The sequence below is a fragment of the Primulina eburnea genome, chromosome 17 (genome assembly GCF_022965805.1).
Source record: "Primulina eburnea isolate SZY01 chromosome 17, ASM2296580v1, whole genome shotgun sequence".
NCBI lineage: Eukaryota > Viridiplantae > Streptophyta > Magnoliopsida > Lamiales > Gesneriaceae > Primulina > Primulina eburnea.
In genome coordinates this window covers 2697870-2719246 of record NC_133117.1, presented here as the reverse complement: position 1 = coordinate 2719246, position 21377 = coordinate 2697870, and the positions used below count along the sequence as shown (strand labels likewise).

The 21377-nt window shown below is 34.0% G+C and overlaps 2 protein-coding genes and 1 pseudogene across 2 annotated transcripts; all 3 read right to left on the bottom strand.

Annotated features, from left to right (window-relative positions):
- Positions 1–2747: 2747 nt before the first annotated feature.
- On the bottom strand, positions 2748–4461 carry LOC140818222 (uncharacterized; annotated as a pseudogene).
- Positions 4462–10393: 5932 nt separating this feature from the next.
- Positions 10394–13442, bottom strand: LOC140818389 (uncharacterized). The gene is made up of 3 exons (XM_073178324.1): positions 12879–13442; positions 11792–11976; positions 10394–11066 (listed from the first exon to the last, which is right to left on the bottom strand). The coding sequence occupies exons 1-3, from the start codon at positions 13363–13365 to the stop codon at positions 10527–10529; spliced, it is 1212 nt and encodes a 403-aa protein (XP_073034425.1). The 5' UTR covers positions 13366–13442; the 3' UTR covers positions 10394–10526.
- A 1283-nt stretch (positions 13443–14725) lies between these two features.
- Positions 14726–20643, bottom strand: LOC140818121 (putative clathrin assembly protein At5g35200). Its single transcript, XM_073177978.1, is given in 17 exon segments — positions 14726–15468; positions 15590–15708; positions 16126–16201; positions 16317–16457; positions 16946–17011; positions 17013–17024; positions 17117–17197; positions 17307–17372; positions 17450–17515; positions 17610–17660; positions 17787–17870; positions 18234–18334; positions 18419–18560; positions 19428–19525; positions 19626–19695; positions 19783–19902; positions 20439–20643. Coding segments are annotated over 16 exon segments (1662 nt in total). The 5' UTR covers positions 19882–19902; positions 20439–20643; the 3' UTR covers positions 14726–15078.
- Between the last annotated feature and the right edge of the window lie 734 nt (positions 20644–21377).

Here is a 21377-nt window from a genome sequence, read left to right as displayed (position 1 = left end):
CTCGGCTCGTTAGCTGGCTCGTGAGCTTGAGCTCGAGCTCGGCTCGTTTAAGTGGTTCACGAGCTCGGGTTCGAGCTCGGCTATTTAGGTAGATCGTGAGCTCGAGCTCGGTAAGTGGTACGAGCTCGGTCGAGCTCGGCTCGTTTAGGTAGATCGTGAGCTCGAGCTCGAGCTCGGCTCGTTTAAGTGGTTCACGAGCTCGGGTTCGAGCTCGGTTCGTTTAGGTAGATCGTGAGCTCGAATTTGAGATAATTAATGAGTTATAATATTAAAATAATTATGTATGATAAATAATAATAAATTAAAAATCTATACATATTATAAAAGTGTGAATTAAGGTCAAAGTTTTTCTATTGTGTATTGTCAACTTTGTCCTTAGTTTGTACATACAGAAAAAATTTAGTAAGGATGTTTTTGTCAAATCAGTTATTATGATAAGGACAAAATTGTCAAACTACATTTATGTTAGATAATGATCAAGTTGCCAAAAAAAGCTGAAACTTTAAAATTCTTTGATTTTTATTTTCTTGTAAATGAATAGAACAAAGTTTTTTCACAAAAAATATTAATTTGAAAAGATTGAAAACCCAAAATATATTGGTTTTATTTGCTTATAGATGAAGTGAAAAAGAATTTTTTCACAAAAAACTTAATTTGTAAATTTTTTCACAAAAAAGTTAATTTGTAGAAAATTAAAATAATAAAATTCTTTTGTTTTATTTTCTTGTAAATAAAATGAAAATATTTTTTCCACAAAAACTTAATTTGTATAATGATATGATGTTAAATATCTTTTATTTTACTTTTTGGGATATGAGCTTCTCAAATATAAGTTATTAGGTTGGATTCTAATAAAATTATATCAAAAATATATGTTTACGCTCATAATATCTAATTAAAATTTATAAAGCAACTACATGTATCATATTCAATCTTACTTGTATTGATGATAGTACGTACCCACTTTACCATTCTGACTTAGGGGAGTAGGTTTCAAATTTGAGACTTACTAAAGATGCTTATCTCCCACTTTTCCTATAAAATGAATCGTAATAACAAAATTGAACACAAATCAATTAACTTTTCTCATATATGCGTGAATTTTTCCCCTATGAAATAACGAGGACCGCGTTTATTCAAATAGGCTAAGTTGAATGAAAACAATTGTTCATTCGACTTGTTTTCCCCCTTTTTTGCAAGCAAGCGCACAACCAGTGTTATGATAACAATTATTTTTCTTCCAACATAACATATCATTTATGCACTACATAATTAAAAAAAAATCGACATAGCTCCACTTGTATAACGAAGATGTATTTTTATAAAGATGGATATAAGTAAATCAATTATAGATTTATGTAATCTGAAATGACAAATCTTTGAAGGTAAATTTTTAAAATTATTATGAATAAATATTTACAAAAATTATTCATTATTGCTCAATATTTCTCTTTATGAGTTATGATTGATAATAAGAAATATCAAATTTATTTGTTTTTATTTGCTTGTAGATGAAGTGAACATATATTTTTCACAAAATATTAAATTGAATATGATTTGTTTTATTTTGTAAATCTATAATCCTTTATCATGTTGAATTCTTATTTGGTTGCTGGGTTTAATTAAGTTGTTTTTTTTTTCTTATTTGATCATTAGAAAAAGGAACCGATCCCAAAGAAACTTATTTAATTAAGTTTTTTTTTCTTATTTGTTAACGAGCCGAGCCCGAGCTCGCTTAACGAGCTTGTTTAACGAGCCGAACCCGAGCCAGGCTCATTAAACAAGATAAACGAGCCATTAACGAGCCGAGCTCGAGCCAAGCCCGAGCTTCATAAATTCCGAACGAGCCGAGCCCGAGCTTCAAACCCGAGGCTCGTAACGAGCTCGAGCAGAGCCCGAGCCGAGAAAATAATGAAACGAGCCGAGCCCGAGCCAGCTACTGCTCGGCTCGGCTCATTTACATCCCTATTCGTGCGCCGACAATACTTATATGATTTATTTATTTTACTTAATTTTATATATTATATAAATATGATAATTGAACCCTTGATTTTGTCGGTCAAGTCAAATATCAATTTTTAAGGTTAATTGAGTGATACTAATAATTTTATTGAGATTTATAAAAATCATTTATATAATTATATCGAGTTCATTTATATAATTATCATATTATATAATATATAAAAATAAATAAAAAAATTTATTTGATTTTAATTTTATATTAAGGTCGAAAGACCGAGGCTTTTTACAAAAGGAAACTTTAATATTTGAAAATCATTTATATAATTATCTCAAGTTCAAAACACCATTATTTTGATAATATATAAAAATAAATAAAAAAATTTGATAGGGTTTATGATTTTTATATATCGAGGACAATTAAGTCATTTGTAATGTTTTTATCATTAAATTAAAATTATCACATCTCATAAAATAGATATTTTATTTTTGTATAAAATTATTTAATATCATGAGCTTTCTAAAAAGATACCAAACATGAGATAAAGAGGACTATTAATCAATCTTTCTTATCCAGTGTACCAAACTATACCTTAATTGATAGTTAACGTATAACAGGAATATGTGTAATAATTAAATATTTTGTAGTAATATTCGATCTCAACCGTGATAGTTATTTTAAAAAAAGACTATAAATTCAATTCATATAATAATATATGTGGTCGGTGCTAAGTAAAATTTTTGAAATATATTAAAAATATAGTTATATCATACATACTAAAGAAATCTGGAAGCATACATCAATATTATTGTAACACAGTAGGAAACTTAAGTACAGGAAGTAAGAAAGCACGCATTATATTTAATTGCATCCTTGGACTATATATATTATATATATATATGATTATATATATGATAAATACATATTGAGTTTACAGAATGAAATAAATATTGGTGTCGAAAATTAATGGCAAACTACTTATAATTATTAAACTGGACATGCTCTCATGTCTATTAGTTGCCTTCATCCTTCAATTTGCAGTAAAACCTGCATAGTCAGAAAAAGAAATATCGTATTATGACCCTTTTCTTCATCATCAATCTGCGAATAATCAATATTTGTGTGTGTGTGTGTGTGTGTAGGAAAGTCACATTTTTTAAATATAAATCAGACATGGTATGTCTTGTCCGAAATCATGAGTCGTTTGGATGGAGAGAATAACAAGAAACTCATATTTTATGATCAAAATATAGCTTTCTTTACTTCTATTAAATATCATGAGAAAATTCCAAAAATCGTCCTGTAATGTAATGTGACCTAGATTAGGTTCGGTCCTCTAATTAGTTACAATTAGATCTTACTAGAATGAGTTGTTTTTTTCTTGAATATTTTGTTTAATTTTTTTGGAACACTGGCATGATGTTGGAAATGGTAGAATATTCGGCATCAATGTCAGGACGCTAAAAAAAATCGGCCTAAATATGGGGAAAAACAATCATTATATCGAAAACTAAAATTTGACAAATTAGATGACCAAGCGTTTGTGTCCGTCAACTTATATATAGGAAGCTGGAAGACTTTAGAATTTTTCCTGAATCGGCTTAGTTAATTAAAACTTATGAACTACTCAAATGCTTTTTTAGCTTTGGATGTTGTATGTATGGTGTTCTAAAGATATCCACATGCTTTGAAAAAATGAAATGCTAATAGAAGTAGGGGGTGGGGGGGGGGGGGGGGGGGTGGATTGGGGGCACGAGAACATACTTAGACAGCGCAAGTGTAGCCGGGAGGTGGTGTCTTGCCGCAAGTGACGAGTAGTTGAAGCGCCACTGGAACATATGTCTTAAGATTGAGGGTTTTTATCTTTAGAGTTGTGCACAAGCATGCTGCAGCTTCGGCATCCGCAAGCCCTGATATTATTGTGCAGCACTTGTTGACACCAGGATCTCCCAGACCAATGGAAACCGTTCCACCAAGAACAGTGGCACAGACACCAAGTTTGAGTGTGTTCACTGGGCAAGTAGCCTTCTTATGTGCCGGTGGTGGGCATGGCTTACCTTTCTTTGGTGTGGTGGTCACCACTGGTGGTAATGGTAAATTAGGAACGGAAATGGGAGGCAGATTTACCGGTGGCAGAGGCACGACTCCGACTACGGGTACTTTAGGTACCGGTAACGGGTGGCACGGGTAGTTTAGGTACGGTGACAGGAGGGACAGTAACGGGTGGCACAGGGTAGTTTAGGTACGGTGACAGGAGGGACAGTAACGGGTGGCACAGGTACAATAACGGGAGGGACAGTTACGGGTGGCACAGGTACAATAACGGGAGGGACTGTTACGGGTGGAACAGGCAATTTAGGTCCGGTAACGGGAGGGAGGGGGACTACGGGGACGACGGGGGAACAAGAGCCACACTCGGGTTCAATGGCTCGAGTGGCTGTGGAAATGGAGAGAAAATTGGAAAGGACGAAAAAAGCTAAAATCTTGAACGAGTATCCCATATTGAACAATTGAGTTAAAAGATGGGATTGGCACAAAGGAATGAATAAGCAGTGCATGTGTTATATAGAACGAGTGAGTGTCCAAGTGATGCAATAATACATAAAAGCCAAACCATGTGAAAATGGAGCAGCTGACAAAATATGCTAGTTGTCACAGACCATGCAAATACAATAAATTTTTTATTCATTATTTTTAATATTCAACTTAGTGCATATTTGTTTCGAATATATATATATATATATATATATATATATATATATATATATATATTTGATATGTTTTCATCAATCATGTTTATCCAATGATCATCAACGAGATGTTACTCGCCTATTATACGTACAACTTGGATATACTTCATTAAATCTAATATGAGTGTCATTCTGATAACAACATATTATTTATGTAATATATGTTGCTATATTTTTTTTATGTAGTTGGATTTTTATTAATAAATAAACGATCGGAATTCTTATCTAATAGACATTAGAGAATATCTATATTTATTATTATTATTATTATTTTGAGGATTTCATGTTTTTCAAAAGTTCTCTAACTCCCCGGGTTCGATCCTCCTCCCCTGCGTGATTTGTAATATAAAAAAAAAAGGTTCTCTAACTCATTTAGAATGTTTATATTTTTTGGAAACTATATAATTTTGATCCTATATATGATTTGACTCTTTATGTTGTTAAATTTCAGTATTAATCTCTTATTTTTATTTCTTTTTCTTCCAATTTTTGTGATTTTTCCGACGTGACGTTAATGCGACATCGTTATGTGACACTGACTTAGCTTGATACCGGCGTGATGCTCACATACTAAAATTGTCAAAATTTGAAAGATATAAAACTAATACTCATTTTTAATCGACAACACAGATGACCAAACATGCATTATGAAAATTGCAGTTTTTCTTATATTTTAAAGTAACATTGACAGTTCGAGAATTTAAATTAAAGTATGTTAAACATTGTTAGTGAAAAAATCTGATGGCAATTAACGGATCGATACAAAAGGAATTATTACTGATTGATTATATGGTTCACAGTCGAAGTTTTGTTGTAGAGTTTCACTTTATAGGTCCATCGATATTTTCTTCCGATCCCTTGCAACATCTTTGCCGATTCGCCATTCGTAATGCGCCGTCGACCCACCAAAATCCTGAACAACAGCAAAATAAAGATTGTCTCAGCCGGCCGGTGACAGAACAAATAGATTAGCTAGTATTGACCAACTAGCTGAGACAATATCCAGAAGAGACTATACCAATAAACGCATTTGTTGGTTGGTATTCTTTTATTTTGTCTTGGAAAATCGCGGAATAAAAATGAGTGAACCAAATGGCTATGAGAAAATAGTCGAGGCAAGAGTTTGATTCTTTTTCCTTAAAATGATATTGCCTCGTCCCCGTGCTCATGGTTGTTGGCAATTCGTTTCCCAACATACGACTACGGCTTCAAGATAGTAGCACTACAAATTTTAAAGTCACACAAACTTTGAAAATATTTAGAACACTATCAAGATGGTATTTAAATTTTCTAATTTCGAATTCTAAGCATTTGTGATTAAATCCGAGGGACACCTGAAACCAAAAAAGAAGGTGGTTTGCGACTTTTTTAATTATGTCCCTATATCGAGCGTCGTTAACCATTATCGTCGGATTTTTAAAAACCATATGTTTGGAATGGAGCTCGATCAATTGGTTGGAATGGACATTGGACCCTTACATACCCTATGGTTAATTTATTATCAAGCGCTTGCATGCATGTAAGCAATTAATGCACCTCGACTCACATGGAAGATGTACCCTAAACCACACGCTAATCAAATATAAATATATAATAAATATCGTATATATATACATTATATTATATTATTAAACTTGAAATCTTTTAATATCATTGGTCAGTCATTACCCTAAACCACACGACATCCAAATATAAAATATATAATGAATATCGTGTATATATATACTACATTATATCATTGAGAGCATCTCCAAGGCGAGCTTCCTCTGCGCCAAATTTGGCGCAGGGTCTTATTTTTTTTAATTTAATTTTTTTATTTTTTTATTTGTATTTATTTTAAATATTTGTATTAAAAATTATAAATATTATTTAAATAATAATATAATATTTATTTTATTTTATTAATAACTAGATATTTAATCATAAAATTTTTTTAAAAAAATAATTGTTGATTTTTAAAATTTTTATTTATTTATGTTAATTATTAATAGTTAAAAACTAATTTGATTTAATGATTTTTAATTAATATAATATAAAGTTGTATTCTTATTATATTTGAAGTTGTATCTGTATTGTGCTTGAATTTGTATTCATATTTTTCAACTTAAATAATTTTCGTATATTAATTCATATTATATATAAATTAATTTATGTTATATAATTAAATTATAAACTTAAATATTATTATTTAAATTTATTGATAATAAAACATTAGTCATAATTTAAATATATTAAATAAAATATAATAATTAATATATATAAAATAAAAAAGAATATTTCAAAAATATTCTTTTTGATGTAAGATTTGAAGTAAATGAGTTGGAGATGGATGTTGTATTTGGTACAGAAATCGCATTATTTTAGTGTACAATTTGCACCAAATAGATTTTGTGGTTGGATATGACCTAAGCTTGAGATATTTTAGTATCACTGGTCGATCGTTGCCCTAAACCACACGGTAATCAAATATGAATATATATATATATAACAAATTTATCTTACTACGCAATCATTATATCTCCTCTAGATCATAAGATAAACTTCTATATAAAGGAATAAATAGGATCGATGGAATATTAGGCCAAAGTTAATTATTAACGTTAAAATATGTTTTTTTTTCTCCTTATAAAAGATGAACACAAATACAAGTGAAATCGACGTTTGAGGCAAATGGGAGAAATGGTGGGGATTGTCACAACTCATAATGTGGTGTGAATTTGCATTTTTCCGTATATCAAGGCTGGATTGTTTTACAATTTTCGTCCTTTCTCCGTCGTCTTTGCTGCCATAGGACCCCGCAAATATTGTCACTCCACCCCTTCTTTGTTTCTTGGAAAATATTTCACCATTCACTACAATTTTAAAGATGATTTTTTTTTTTAGATTTACCCTTACTTCTTTCAATTTTCAGATAACCTTTGTTTTCGTCTAGTAAGGGAATTCAAATATACATTACGACGATACCAACTTCTCCCTGGGTCCGATCTGGTGATCTTGAGCTTCAGATCAACAACGTTTGAACCGGAGCGGATGGAACACCACCTGTTTTATACAGACTAAGGGGTACTGGAAGGTGTCGAAAATTTTCCCGACACGACCACTTCGTCCTTTTGATCGGATTTAGGAACAGAGAAAATGGGAAGGTACGATAGGTGGAAGTTAATATCCTGATGCCCTTGACCATGAAACATATATGGGTATTTATAATGGTTGAGAGAACTTCTTCCCATATCGTGCCGAAGTCTATTTTAGGTAAATTTCCTTATAAAATTAAATTTTTCTCCCATCACTGTCAGTCCAGGCCGGATTCCTCGTTTCATCTAACCATACGGCGAGATTTTAGCATATTTAAAGATTATTCACGCAATTCTTCTCCAATCACTGCAAGTCCGAGTCGGACTCCTCGTCACATCTAATCATACGACGAGATTCTATCCTATTTAAAGATTATTCACGCTTTTGACATGTGACGAAGTTCTTAGTATAGGAACAAGCTCGGGCCTGAGATTCATGTCAGAAGCATCTGTGCTTGACAGAACCCTGCTCCGAACGCTGATTGGGCTCGGACACGTGTGATTCGGCTATCCGGGCTCGGACGAGCAACAGGGCTCGGCCACAGGGGCTTGGCCGAGCCCTACCCTGGTGCTCGTGCTCGGCCACTAGTGCTCGGCCGAGCACTACCCTGGTGACAGAGCTCGACCGAGCACCAGGGCTCGGCTCGGTCATCAGGGGTGCGGCTGGGCTTGGTGCTCGATCGATGTGTTCAAGAAGAACGGCTGAGCTCGTTTATAGATGGTATCGAATTTGGACGAGTCGTGCTCGACGGGTTACGTTTAAGGTCCTCGAAATGAAAACTCAAGCGCGATGGAATATTTTGGGGGCATCACATTCCTACAACCTTTTAAAGATGAATTTTTTTAAATTAATTTCTTAGTACTTTTTTCCCTTTTACTTAATTTACGGGTGAATCAATTTTAATTTTCGATTAGAATCGAAGGAGGCAAAAAAAACCAAAATTAGTCATGCAAATTGATCTGTATAAGTTTTTAACCCTATACTTGATAAATAAAAAAATAAAAAAAAAATTAGTTTTCATGCATTACCTCGATCGACTTATTTTAACAATTTTAGTACTTTCGTGAGAGAGTTGATATGTATTCATATATATTTGTACTAGGATGAATGGATGATTTAAAAAAAGATAAATTATTGCAATATCACCAATTTCGAGTAATTAAATAACCAATATATTATTTAGGCCAATTTATATATATGACGAATTTTACTTTTTTCCCTATATTATATGTTGTATTTTTTCTGTTAAAAAATATATACAAATCCTTGAATTAAGATTATAGTCTTATGTTGGATGCCAATAAATATTGCATTTTTTTCCTTAATATATTCTCAAAGAAATTGAATGCATTTATGTTTCCCAGAAAGCTAAAACAATATCAAGACAAAAACTTGTATGAGACGATCTCACGGTCGTATTAGTGAGACAGATCCCTTCTTTAGGTCATCTATGAAAAGATATTAATTTTTATGCTAAGAGTGATATTTTTATTGTGAATATCGATAGGGTTGACTCGTCTCACAGATTAAGATCCGTGAGACGGTATCACATAAGACTCACTCAACTATCAAACTACTGCGACTCGAGAAGAAGAGCGTGGATAAGGAAAAAGAAGGGGAAATAAGTTTTGAGTGAGTCTCATGTGAGATCGTCTCACGGATCATAATCTGTGAGACGGGTCGACCCTACCCATGCATATTCACAATAAAAAGTAATACTCTTAGCATAAAAAGTGATACTTTTTCATGGATGACCCAAATAAGAGATTCGTCTCACAAATACGACCCGTGAGACCGTCTCACACAAGTTTTTGTCATAAGTTTTTTAGTACAGAACTTTTTAGTTTTTGATATTTGTAAGTCAAGTCTTCCATCTCTGGCGTTGGGTCGCTCCATTGGAACCGAGGCAAACCCCTTTTTTTTCCCCTGGTTTTGTATGAATGTTGTCCATTTTTTTATGACTTCGTTTTTTTCTCATCTCGTCGATTTAAGTTTTCTAGATGTCGAGATGCAATATTTATATCTGTTTGGTAGAGTAATCAAAACGCGGTGTCTGAACTTCTATACGATTTAAAATATCAAACTTGTATTGTTATCACCAGAAAAATGACGTTTGAGTTGTTGTATGTTAGACGACGACCTTAAGATGGTAATCCGTTGTCAAAGAACTCTGGATTCTGAAACTATGGCCTCAACCACGTGTGGTTAAGACTCCGTCTGTAACTTCAGCTGCCCCGATCGAGTTGACAGAGAATAGGGAAGATCTCTTCGGCGGCAGTGGTATGCAATCAGATTTCATTACATATAAAAAGTTCTACAGTGGAAAAAATAATGTTACAAAAAAAATGAGACTTGACCACTACGTGACTTATATATATATATTAAATTTAACCACTATTCTTACTTCTTTTTAATGAAAAATTAATAAGCATAACGTTTTGAAATATGATTTCTGAATAACTAAATATCTTTTATTCATTATTAAAATAAAGGGTATCTTGAAAAACTATAAAAAGACACAAGCATAAAGGCTCACCATTGAAGAAAAATATATTTTTGTTTAAATATATCCAAAATAAATTAAATAAATAATTGAAACTAAAAATATCATAGAGGTAAAGTATTTTGAACAGGGCCATAGCCCATAGAAAAGAATATTCACACCAACTTAATGAAATATCTAAAATTAACTGGAAGAAAATAATAAAAAAAAAAAAAAAAAGGAATTGAATATACACAACTTAAAACTTCAGATTGCCACCCACATTGTCAAAATCACTATCATCAACAGCAAGCCAATCATTTGAATCCTCACTCTCTGATTCTTTAGCTCGTAATGCAGATTGGCCAGCCTTTTTTTTACCACCCTGACCTCCAGAGTTGTCATTTTGTTGAGTCCATTCACTGGCTTCTCCTTTCTCGTTGTTCAATAGTCTAGATCCCAAAATATTTTTTGATAGGTCGTCTTCGTCATCTTCCAAATCACTAAACGAAATATCCTCGTTTTCAGATTGTTTCCGAGCATCAACAGATGTGCATGAACCTCTTTCTTCTTCAGAGATATTGTGCTCAGGTGCCATGTTATCCATCGGTTTGTTTGCAGCTACAATCTCAGATGATGTGCTCTTGTGCTGCATGTCGCTTACATCTCCTTCCAAGATATGGCCTTTATCAATGTCAGGGTTACTCTCAGGATTCCCGGAGTGGTTTTCAGATTTTTCTTGCATTGTGTTACTTTTATTCTGCAGTTTCTTTAAGAGCGTCTCCCTAGCTTCAATGACCTGCGTGGAACTAATATTAGCTTACACAGATTTGCAACTCATGAAATGCTGGAATCCTCTTTTACTATAGATAATGATAAAACATTTTTTTTCTATATTTTGCAAAACTTAAAATTTAAAAACAGGAAGAAAAACGCAAAAAAAGGGGGGAAAAGTAAAAGTCAATTATCCTTGGTATCCTCAACAAACGAAAGGAAAAAATAGCGATTGGCATGAATCTCAAAAGTGTTTCAAATTAAGGGAATTTAAACGTACATTATATATATATATATATATATATATATATATATATATATATATATATATATATATATAGAGAGAGAGAGAGAGAGAGAGAGAGAGAGAGGGGAGACGTAGCAAATGAGATTCGGGTGGTTTTTCCATGTGATAAAGTGAAAAATCGTCTGATTGTTGTCCAACAATGCCAAGAATCTGATAAAAGAGAGCACCATTTTAAGGGAGCATAATTAGAGAATTTGCTGTCATCGTAAATTATGTAGCACGATTGTCCACTTATCTTCTAGAGTTTAAACATACTTTTTTTAAGACAAATTTCAATAGAGCTGAAAAGGTGCGGATCTTGTATTTCTTATAAGTTAAGACACATGAAGATATGATGAAAGAAATATCCATATCGAGTGTCACTCTTTCATTGCTTAATTTATAGCTTCTCAAGATGCATGAAAGGAAAATAAACAGAAAAATGTTAGATAAAGCAGCCTTGCCTGTGGGGCTGAAAGAAGCTTCAAGTCGTCTTCACTTAACCTGGGAAACAATAAAATAAAATAGATAATCCAAAATTTCCCTTCGCTAATTTGACTGGAAATCTTCTGCCTTAGTGTCACAAGCTCAGGCACCAAATAGTCGATATTTGCAGCATGGTCTCTTTGATAGTCTGACATATCAAAGTCTACAACAGAATATTCCAAAGTTCAAGACCAACTCATACACCATCCTCAAGATAAAATTGTTTTCACTGATCAATGGATTCTACACAACACTATATAGTACTATTAACAGTCAAAATGCAATTACTTTAAATTGGCGAACAAAACTATCAGAACATATGCCAATGACATGTAGATGTAGATATCTGCTGGTCTCATGGAGGAGGTTAGCCAAATTAACGACTTCGGCAGTTACTAAAACCCAAGAACTGTGAAGCAGTGCTTCTATCTAGAGTTCAAGCTATTGGAAAGAGTTTGGAAGTCAAACACTGTTCATTTTACAAGCATTTGAACATGCTGCAGTCCGTGCACGAGAAAATTAATTCTTTCTCCTCATTTGTCTATTACTAGTTTATACGTTATTAAGTTAGACACTTTCTGCTGACACACATCACTAGACCAAGACGAAAGGATTTGAGCTACTAAGGTACTTTAGTAATAACTGTTAAAAAACAATCCTAAACAAAGTATCCATCCATTCAAATAAATTTGTGTACTTTATCAAAAAAAAAGGAATCTCCTTCCCGATCTCTTATTTATTTTTGCGTATTTTTTTTCTTAGACGTTAGCATACATTAAAGTGCTCTCAATCCCCTAAATTGAAAATCCTGACTTTGTCCGTTCAGAAACGAAACAATGTCACACAGATTCAAACTGAATTCCCCATAATTACTGAAAGTCGACACTATACAACTAATATCACTTAAAGTTGATCCTCTGAAAAACGAACTTGTTAAATACAATCTACAGTAAGATGTACTACCAGTATTCAAACAGATATCACAACAGCAGCATAACAGTTAATTGTGTAAAGAGTAACAAAGAAACAAGGAAAAAATAAAACTAAAATTTGCATAATTATTACCATCTGCTAAAGAGAGAGGAAAATCAATCCACAATTCTGGCCGTGTACATAGTTTCCTTACAAAATCCACCACTTCTTCTGTAATTCCCACCGCATCCTCATCCCCATCCTCATCCTCCTCTTCCACTTCGTCATCATCATCATCATTGAGCTGTCCTTGGAACTGCAATAAATTGGAGGTGAGCTTGGAGGAAATCAAAGAGAGGCCAGATTTAAAGGAGCCCTGAATTTCCGCCAAATCATTCTTAATCCCGGCAATTGTATCCGAAGAAGAAGAAGAGACCGCAGAACTCGAACTCCCTTCCCGCGGAGCAAGAAATGCGGCGACGCCACGGAACACAGCGGAGAGATCATCCTTCACGCCGGAAGCAGCGGCTCTGGGCGTCTGGCTGCGCGAAGAAGATGTGGGTGAGTTGGGATTATCGTAATCGGAATCGGGATCGCCACTATAATTGGGATTGAAAAGTGAAGGAATCCAAGATGACATTTTTTTCCCCCAAAATTGTGTAGGGTTTTGATATTGTTCCTTTATATACCTTAAGTTGAATCTAAACTTTCAGAAAAAAAAACGAGAAAAGCTTTTGGGGATGTGTCTTTTTTGTTGGTTTTGTCGCGCATCTCTTGAAGATAATTCTTATTTTTTTTCCCCTATAACAGAGATGTTATTACTCATTAAAATCTGACGCTACTCATTTACGATCTATTTATCCAATCAAATCAAACGACACAACGTCAACAATTTGACGCATGAGAGCATCCTAAGAGATTACTCATCTCAGTATTATTCTCATTTATATACAGTTGAACCCAACATTCTTCACTCTTGTATGCAATAACTGTCTCAGCTGAATAGAGCAATTGAAACATGATTGCAATAACTGTCTCAGCTGAGTAGAGCAATTGAAACATGATGTTTGGAGTTCTGTACGGTTTAAGAGATTTGAATTGTACCGTTACTACCAGTTAGTGATACTCTTGTCTCACGTTTTTAAAATTAAATATTTAAAATAAGTTTATAATGAGCTACAATGGACTTCTAAAGCAACTTTGGTTAATCATTTTCGTAAAACGATGACGAATATGAAATAGTTGTTATAAGGACCTATTGTGCAGTCACGCAGTCGCAGGCCCGGACAATAGTTTTTTTGTAAAACACCAAGCGCTCATGTCGTGATACTTGGTGTTTTTAAAATATTTATTAAAACACTTAAAAGTCGAAATTCTCATGAAATTGATCTCAATACCATGAGTTCTTGTGATATACCTTTCCTCTCTTCGTGGCAGGGCAGCTAACATGATTACGCCACCGTTTTTTTGACAAAGAAATATTCGTGGCCGTCTCCTTCAACGGTTCAACCCATATTCAAATTTCCTGCAATTCTGTTCCAAGGTTTACCAATTGATTGATTTGTTAAAAAAAAAAAGATAAGTCTTGCCGAAATACATACATGCTTCTCGGATAGTCGAACACACGTATATTGTGATATAAAATATTCTCGTTTTTCCTGTCAGTATAAACGGGCTACTCTACCAGCTCTTGTTTTAAAAAGCTCTTCGCAGCTAAATGCTTCGATCTTCAAAGACTCTTCCTTCATTGGTTTTTAGGACCAAGATTATGGTCGGATTCCTTGTAGTTTATTCACGATTAACATGCTGAATTGGGTATATTATGATTATTCTTCGTATCTATCACTTCCTTGTTGGATTGCAGTGGGTGGCATTACATGGAAAAAGGGACTACTTCCATCCATCCATGCAACTGACAAGTGACACCATCATTCTCGATGACGATGTATGTATATACCCAAAAAACAAAAACAAAGAGACAAACGCATCGAATCGTGAACTAAAAACAATCATTTGACAGATTTTATTGACGATAGACAAGAAGTTTACACTCACAGAAGTGTTGCCATTGAATCAAAAGAAAGAACAAGTTTACAATATGAAAGAATTCCTTGCTCAACCGAAGAAGGTAACCAAGATTCAATGCAAGCCCAAAAATGTTTATTTCCCACTTCTCTGATGCAAAAAAATAAAATAAAAATGGCGCACATAAAATAATTTCTTCTAATTATTACACAATGAATTTCATCTATCTACTTCAAATGCACAACATATGATTACATAAATGAACCTTGATTCATATATCGGACCAAAGCCTAACCTCGTTATATTTTGACGACAATATTTCTTGTATTTAAATGAGGCCGGAATATGGATTGTAGGCTTGAACCGGCATACCTGAGCCGTAGGAGTGGCCGGTGGCAACATGGGCATTTCCAAACGGATTCATGGCTGGTTGTTGTCCCATGATCATCAAAGGTTGTTGCTGTTGTCCCATAAACATCATTTGTTGTTGTGGATAAAACATAAAAGATTGTTGCTGATTCGCCATAGACCCCATCTGAACAAAATTTGGCGCAGCAACTGCGTTGGAGGAATAGAATGGATCGTGTGCGATCTGTGGCATCATAGAGTTGGCCATTGGAGCTTGATCCCATGGATTGTAACTCACATTCTGCTGGTTATTTCTTCTGATTGCATCATCGTACAGGCTATCTAATGTAAGTTTGTCCAGCCCTCCAGCCTTTGTCAACACGAGAGGAAAACACAGAAGAGGGGATCTCATAAGTGAACTTTTAAAACAAAAAATAAACATTTTATCTGTGAAGTAACAAAAGAACATTAAGGGAAGATTTGAGTGATACCAATTTACTAGAGGAAGTAGTGCTTTCATTGGAGCTTGGAGCCGTAACGAGTGCCAACTCCCAGCCTGTAGTTCCGTTTGTCAAGTTCGGTCCAGTGGAAGCTGGTTGTGGGGGAGAACCTACATTATCAACGAAGACTTTACTCATATGCACACCATTCAGAAACATATAAACCTTGATTGATGTCCGTATATGGAATCTGCTTTTCGATGCAATGAAAAAAAAATCTTCTTATTTACATTCTGTTTCTCCCAAAATATATTTAAACTGAATTTTCAAATCTCCAACGCAATAACTTACTTTCACCATTTATCAAGACAGTATGTTATCATATTTTAACACAACATAATCATGCTTTGATGGACAGCACTATGGGATAATTTCTAAAGAAGCATTTGCCGTTTACTGTAAAAATTATCATATACCAAACATATATCCTACTCCAACAAAACATTTTCTCGAAAGTCTTTCACCGGAATACAACAAAAGGACTCCAGAAAAGACCATAGGAAAAGTTCAATTAAAAAAAAACTCACCAACTGGTACAATGGCTAATGCCAAAGCATTCTTCTGATCTAACTCTGTTGCAGCAGGAGCAGGATCATTCAGACCCTGTATCAAAGACAATTGTGGTGATTGGTAAAGGCTTGCATTTCTTAAACAGGCATCTCCGAACTTACGGAGAAAAAATAGATTCAGGTTCTTCTCCTATATCTTAATCACTTACGAGCAAATCTGGTGGCGGTTCAACAGCTGGAGCTTCCACTTTTACCGGTTCTGGTGGAGGCGGGGACGGTCGACGCTCTTCTTTCACCTCTGGACTCTTTTTGTATTCTATTGCCAAGATCTCCTTGGGCTTATCATCAACCTGTTTAATATGGCTCAATTATTTTTAACTGTAAAATATATTTGGAAACGAACTTTCCAGCGGAATACATCAATTCAAGTAATGGGACAGCTTTAAGATGTCATAGAACTTCTCCACTAAACAAGATTTTACGAACAAAGTGTATCATGCAATATGCTCGCATGAGTTTAGACTTACAACCGAGACTCTACAATGTGGACTGTAAGCAAGTACTTCACATTTTACCTTTTTGCCTATGAATATGATCAGGAAATGTTGCTAGAAAACCATTTTACTCTTTCCGATTAACAGATGCAAAGACAGATGTTGAGTGATGGATATTATTTTTTTTATTGACAAAAAAGAAATTAATTAATAAATATAAAACGTATACCGAAAAAATAAGACATTCGTCTAGGAGGTCTCTCTACAATATAAATGACAGCCCATTTGAATACTATGTCTCCACATAAACAAGTTTAAAGATTATTGAGTGAGGCTAACCATACCAGACCCTTGCTAACTGCTGAGGAACGTGGTGCCTCTCTCACATACTCCTCCATGGCTAGAAGAAACTGATGCAGGGGGCTACACAACGCACAACGAAACACAGCAATGAGATAGATATATAGGTCATAATGAATTACAAGCATCACAAACAAGTAACTACGGAGTCGAACCTGTTCAATTTTTATGTATCTTTCTCCACGTTGAACATCAAGGTTTTTACATACTTCATAGAATTCGGACAATCTTTCAGCCTTGAGAAAATTGTGATAAAATTAAATATATCATGACCAACTTTAATTCTAGAGAGATTCCGAAAAGTGAAAATACCAATCAAGTTATCTTTAAGTTTAATGGTTGTACCTGCACGCTAGCTCTCCTGTATATATCCAAAGCCTTGAGAGCATCAGGCTTTTGCATCTCAAAGAACTATCAGAAACTAAATCGTCAGTACTTAGTAATAAAGTACTCAGAGAAAATCAGAAAAAGCAGAGTTCACAAGGTACCTTGTCCACCAAATTAACAGTACCATCACTAATGGCATTGTAAATTTTAATACTTTCCGAAGCAACCTAGAGATAAAAGAACATCAGATATGAGACATGTCGCCATGTCCACTGCAAGCTAGTTATTCAGAACATTAACATAAATTATGAATTAATTTACCATTGCAAGGGCCAACTGAATGACATGATTATGAATCGCCGCTCCTTGTGGCTGCATGAAGATCAACAACATACAAGTTCAACTATCTGATAGTCCACATATCGAACCAAGGTCATGGATCAGACCCTGAAAACCTATGTTACTAAGATGAAATTTATAAGAAATAAATAAATTTACCTGGCACCCAAGCACACGAAAGAGAAGTTGCTGCAAAGACGGTAGATGCTCGAGCAACTCTGGTGTGTCCAGATCTTTGGTTCTCTGAAATAATAATTGCATTTAGCAGTAATCAAGAGAACAAATGACAAAATGATTCGTTTTCATGCGTCACTGGTTTAGACACAACGAGATTGTGATTAAAGTTCGGGAAAAAAATCATCAATTACAAATTTCTGTAATTAGCACTGGCCTCAATGAAGTACATATTCTAACTCATACCATTACTTGACCTTAATATTAATCAGAGGCTTCAACTTATTCTAATGTGATAGGAATATAGATGTTAAAACAATTTCAAGCGGAGAGATTTTATTGGAATTAACAAAGAAAACAAAACACGACAAGAAAAAAAATAGAGTTAATGTAAAATATAAATAAAACGAGAGAAAAGGATAGATATTTCACCAGACGATCAGCCTCTATGTCATATTTCAGTATTCTAAAACACTCCAGCCTCTCCTCCAAATATAACGCATAACAGCGGACCCAAGCAGAATAATCCCAGGCTGTCCAAGTGATGCAGATGCATTTTATCGATAAATAATTATTTCGTGTAACTCTGAAGGACTAATCCGAAGTAAAACCCATACCATTTGGACTGGAGTCATCCTTGAAATGCGCTAAGTTAAGAATGTGGCCTCTGCTCCGACCATAATTTATAAGTTCTTCCTGGAACGTAGGATCTACTTCCCTTAATGCACGATGAATAACAATCAAAGTTTTCAAGGCCACCTGCAAAACAAGATCCATGAGACTAAGATAGAGAACAACATATTCAAGAGCATTATGCGGAAGCTCAATAATAATTTTGTTTCTCAAAATTAGAAGCAGAATGCATATGTGAACGGACATACACAACATGTACCTATACAACTAAACAGAGATATTAAAAATACTTGGCTTCTTAACCATTTACCATACATATAAACCTTCAGAACTACCAATATGGTAGATCTAAACCTACAAAAGCATCCTTTGCTTATCTACATCACTATTCTCAACTAAATACATAATGAGTAAAAGCATTTCTTAGAACAAGCAACAAGAAAAGATGTTTCATGGAGTGACCACTGGAGAGCCAAATAGCTTAGTGGAATAGCTATAGTTTTCTAGAAAGTTAAATATTAGGTTCAAGTTATCACGGATGCGTGTTGAATTGTTTTTTCTTTGAATAGAAAAACAAACTAGTTCAAATGCATGCTAAATGAAAGAAGGATCAAGAATCTATGTGTCACATGCATTCTAAGTCTACATGTTTTGCTTGGGCGATTGATTTTAAGATGCCTGAAGGTGAGATGCCCCAAATTTCCCATCTTTTCCCAGTAATCATTTGAACGAAAATTGTGCTCTTGAAAAATGATCATATCTTTCCCTTTATATCCGAGTTTTTAAGTCAAAACATCCTATAACTTTCCCCATTAATATTATAACAAGAAGCAGCATCCGCTGCATAATAGAAGTAAAATCATACACCCAACTCTCGTTCTTAGTTCAACAGCTACACCAAACTATCACTGTTAGAAAAGGTTAGAGAACTTAATATTATAATATATTAAACAAAAATCGCGATTAATGATAATCATTTCCACGGACGCATACCGCCCAATTTTGAGTCTTCGACAACCTTCTTGCAAGAGCATGTATGCAATATGCAACATCTGCTCGTGGCCGTGTCCCCAACACACAAGAAAAGACAGCTGAAAATAACAAACCATGGTCAGCAAATGAATCCTCCTTTAACATCCAATCATCAGGGAATAAGGGGCAGATGGGCAATATCTTTTAATGAATGCCCACCTCTAACGTGTTTCTCTTTTGCAGGAAGTTCGACGTGATTTGTCGCCCTAACAACAGCAATGTCCACTTCCTGTATGAGCAAAAACCGAACTAATATCAGGAACCTGATGATTAAAAGTACTAATTTTTTTTTAAAATGAAAAATATGGATAATAACCTTGTAGTCACTATTAATTTTTGCCAAATTAACAGTGGTGGTATCCTTAAGTGCACCAAGAGTTTTTCTTAAACTGCTCTGTGTTCCCCCGCTAGACATCCTCTATCTTAACTATGAACTCTGCAGGAAAAAAACCCAGAAGATAAGTAATTACCACTCCCAACTCCCTTTAACCAATCTTGACTTACAATTAACCAAAAAAAAATGATCATAATCAATTATATGAAAAAAATTCAACAAAACAGTCTGTTCCTGATACATGAATAAAAATATAAGCTGCCCTCATCAAAATTAAGAAATAAACCCAAACTATCAACACAAGATTCCAGATTATTAATCTTTTAGTACATCTTTACATAATAGATATAAAAGCATCCACTTACACAACAAAGTAACAAGAAGAAAAACAAAGATAAACACACAAAAAGCAAGCAATAATAGGAAAAAAAATAAGCAGCAAATTTAAACTAAACAACACAAGAAAACCACATAAAAAATTTCTACAACATAATTCAACAAAGCAACACAAACACACAAAAGATAAAGCACAATACCACCAAGAAAATCAATCTGATCATGAAACGCTCCGTCAACAAGAAAAAACCAAAAGATCGAACATAGATCAGAGTCTTCCAAGTATTAGCACATCAACCCACCTTACTGAATCAATCTTTCAACTCCCACACACACGCAAACAAAAACTCAAATTTTGAATGCAAAGATAAAATTTAAAGACAAAAAAACCAAGAAAAGTCAGACCCTGAGCTCAAAAATGAGGGACAGAGAGAGAAACTTGGGGAGCTAGTCTTTTTCGTTGTTGGCTGTCAGTCTGTACCGAAGAATTTTATTCTCATAGCTCGTCGGCGTCAATATTCTGAATATTATATTTTATATATATATATAGATATAATAAACACACACACAATGTGTGTCTGTGCATATAATATACATTTTTCGGCAGGCTATGCAGATGCAATCAGCCAGTTAACACGCGCATAATATACTTGAATTTTGGCAAATCTTCCAAATGGCTCGTAAATTTATTATAGCTTTCGCTCTATATATTTATTGACAATTTGTGTGAAACGATTTTACGGGTCGTATTTGTGAGACGAATCTCTTATTTGAGTCATTTATGAAAAAATATTATTTTTTATGCTAAGAGTATTAAAAGTCAGAGTCAGGCGTGAGTCAGAATTATTTTCAGTGTTCAATAATATACTTACAATTTAATAAAAAAATGTGTTCTAAATTAAAAAAACGGAAAATTTTTAAACATAGAAACCATAACAATTCTAAGATTAAATTTCAACAAGCTACACAAAAAGAAACATCTTGTTTAGTTGAGGAATGAATTAACATCTAGAAAATTAAAAAATATTAGCAACAAAACTACTTATTAAAACTATAGAATTTAATAATATTTTTATATGTTAATAAAAGATCATTTTACAAACGAGAAGATGAAATATTTTGTTTATAAAAAAATAGTATCTAAAATTCAATGGGTCTGAAGTATATGGGTAGTTGGCTCTAGTGCAAGTAGGAGATTGTTAGAGTAGGTGCACGTCGAGCCAAGTGTTGGCCGACTGTTC

Excerpts from the sequence above, each read along its gene's own strand:
- LOC140818389 (XM_073178324.1), bottom strand. The coding sequence starts at position 13,365 with ATGTCATCTTGGATTCCTTCACTTTTCAATCCCAATTATAGTGGCGAT. Across the intron at positions 11,977-12,878 it reads TCCTCTCTCTTTAGCAGATG|ACTTTGATATGTCAGACTAT; the intron begins GTAATAATTATG and ends ATTCTGTTGTAG. Across the intron at positions 11,067-11,791 it reads AGCTTCTTTCAGCCCCACAG|GTCATTGAAGCTAGGGAGAC; the intron begins GCAAGGCTGCTT and ends AGTTCCACGCAG.